Raw genomic sequence first — 1,575 nt, 5'->3', positions numbered from 1 at the left:
TCTTGTAGTCCAGTCTGTCTGCCGGAGAGCGAGCCGCGGTCCTTGTCCTCCTCGTGCGGAGCTGCTTTCTGACCCTCTACCTGTTCTAACTGATTATTTTGAAGCGCTGAGTCCCACAAATCCCAACCAATCATTACTGCTCTCGCCATGAGATGAGCTCGTGCTCGTGATCTTAGTGCTTCTGCCTCAGAAAGAATCATTTGGTTTTGTGAATGAGAGTTGTTATTATCAGTAGTAGTAGTAGTAGTAGTAGTACTAGTAGTGGTAGTATTATGCAGACTGGAGATTTAACACGGACCAACACAACCAACAACACGCAGTTTTCCAGAGCAGCTGAGCACGGACAGAAGTCTAGTTTTTGGCGGATGATCACTTTTTGGCAGACACCTGTGTGTGTGTGTGTGTGTGTGTGTGTGTGTGTGTGTGTCTCTCAGTAGATGCCCGGGACGAAGCTGCGGAAGGCGAACAGCGCGTCGTGCTGCAGGTAGTCCGCCGCGGCCGGGCTGCCCGGGCTGGAGGCGCAGTACGACGGGGAGGAGGAGTCAGAGGACCCGCTGCAGGAGCTCCAGGAGCAGGCGTCGCTGCCGGGGCTCGGGGCCTCCCTCCGCAGCAGAGCAGCGTCCCCCTTCCCGGCCTGCAGGTCCGCGATGCGGATGGTCTCCGACAGAGCCCAGATGTAGTTGTGAGCAAAGCGCAGAGTCTCGATCTTAGTGAGTTTGGTCTCGTCCGGGAACGCGGGCAGGACCTCGCGCAGCGTGTCCAGCGCGTCGTTCAGGTTGTGCATGCGGTTCCTCTCCCGGTCGTTGGCTTTCACGCGCCGGTTCTTCTTCACCACCGGCACGGCGCCATCGCCGCGTCCGCGGCCGCGACGCCGCTTCTTCTGCGGCTGCGCGGGCTGCTCGGGCTCCGGGGAGCCCGGGGACGAGCCCGGGGACGAGCGGGGCGAGCCGCGGGACTCCTCGTCGTCTGAGTGCGGGAAGAAGTCGCAGCTGTTGCTGTCGATGTCGGAGTACACGGAGTCCATGGTGCTGCTGCGGGTTCGAGTCTGGGGAGAGAAGAGGGGAGCGCGTGAGGACCTGTGGCTGCACGGAGCACGTGCAGAAAACTTTGAAGCACTTTGATGCAAAGACAGACAGAGACAGACAGAGAGAGACAGAGAGAGACAGACAGAGACAGACAGACAGAGACAGAGAGACAGAGACAGAGACAGACAGACAGAGACAGAGAGACAGAGACAGAGACAGCAGGCAGATAACTCACCTTAGAATCAGCTGTGTGCGTGGAGAGTTCTGGAGAAGTGGCACGCGCCTCTTTGCGTCTCTTTGCGTCTCTTTCAGCTTTTGGATGAGCTCGTGCGAGCCGGTGAGCCTGGCACACGACCGGCCTCAGCCCGCTTATATACCGACCCGGGACAATGCCCGCCCCCCCCTGCAGGATGAGGTCTGCCCCGTGCCGCAGAGCTGCTCATTAACATAATGAAGCCTGCGGTGCGTGTTCGCCTCGCGCAGAGAGGAAGCGTGCCGGTAATCACGGCCAGCCAATCAGAGCCGGCGGCCGGACACACGAATGACACAC

At 59.3% G+C, this 1,575-nt stretch overlaps 1 protein-coding gene across 1 annotated transcript; it reads right to left on the bottom strand.

Annotated features, from left to right (window-relative positions):
- Positions 1–169: 169 nt before the first annotated feature.
- On the bottom strand, positions 170–1,392 carry neurog1 (neurogenin 1). Its single transcript, XM_034865891.1, has 2 exons — positions 1,261–1,392; positions 170–1,045 (listed from the first exon to the last, which is right to left on the bottom strand). Exon 2 carries the CDS (start codon positions 1,022–1,024, stop codon positions 431–433), a length of 594 nt encoding a protein of 197 aa, XP_034721782.1. The 5' UTR covers positions 1,025–1,045; positions 1,261–1,392; the 3' UTR covers positions 170–430.
- Positions 1,393–1,575: the final 183 nt, after the last annotated feature.

Source organism: Etheostoma cragini, unplaced genomic scaffold (assembly GCF_013103735.1).
Source record: "Etheostoma cragini isolate CJK2018 unplaced genomic scaffold, CSU_Ecrag_1.0 ScbMSFa_3106, whole genome shotgun sequence".
In the NCBI taxonomy this organism is placed as follows: Eukaryota; Metazoa; Chordata; class Actinopteri; order Perciformes; family Percidae; genus Etheostoma; species Etheostoma cragini.
This window is presented reverse-complemented; position numbering and strand designations above follow the sequence as displayed.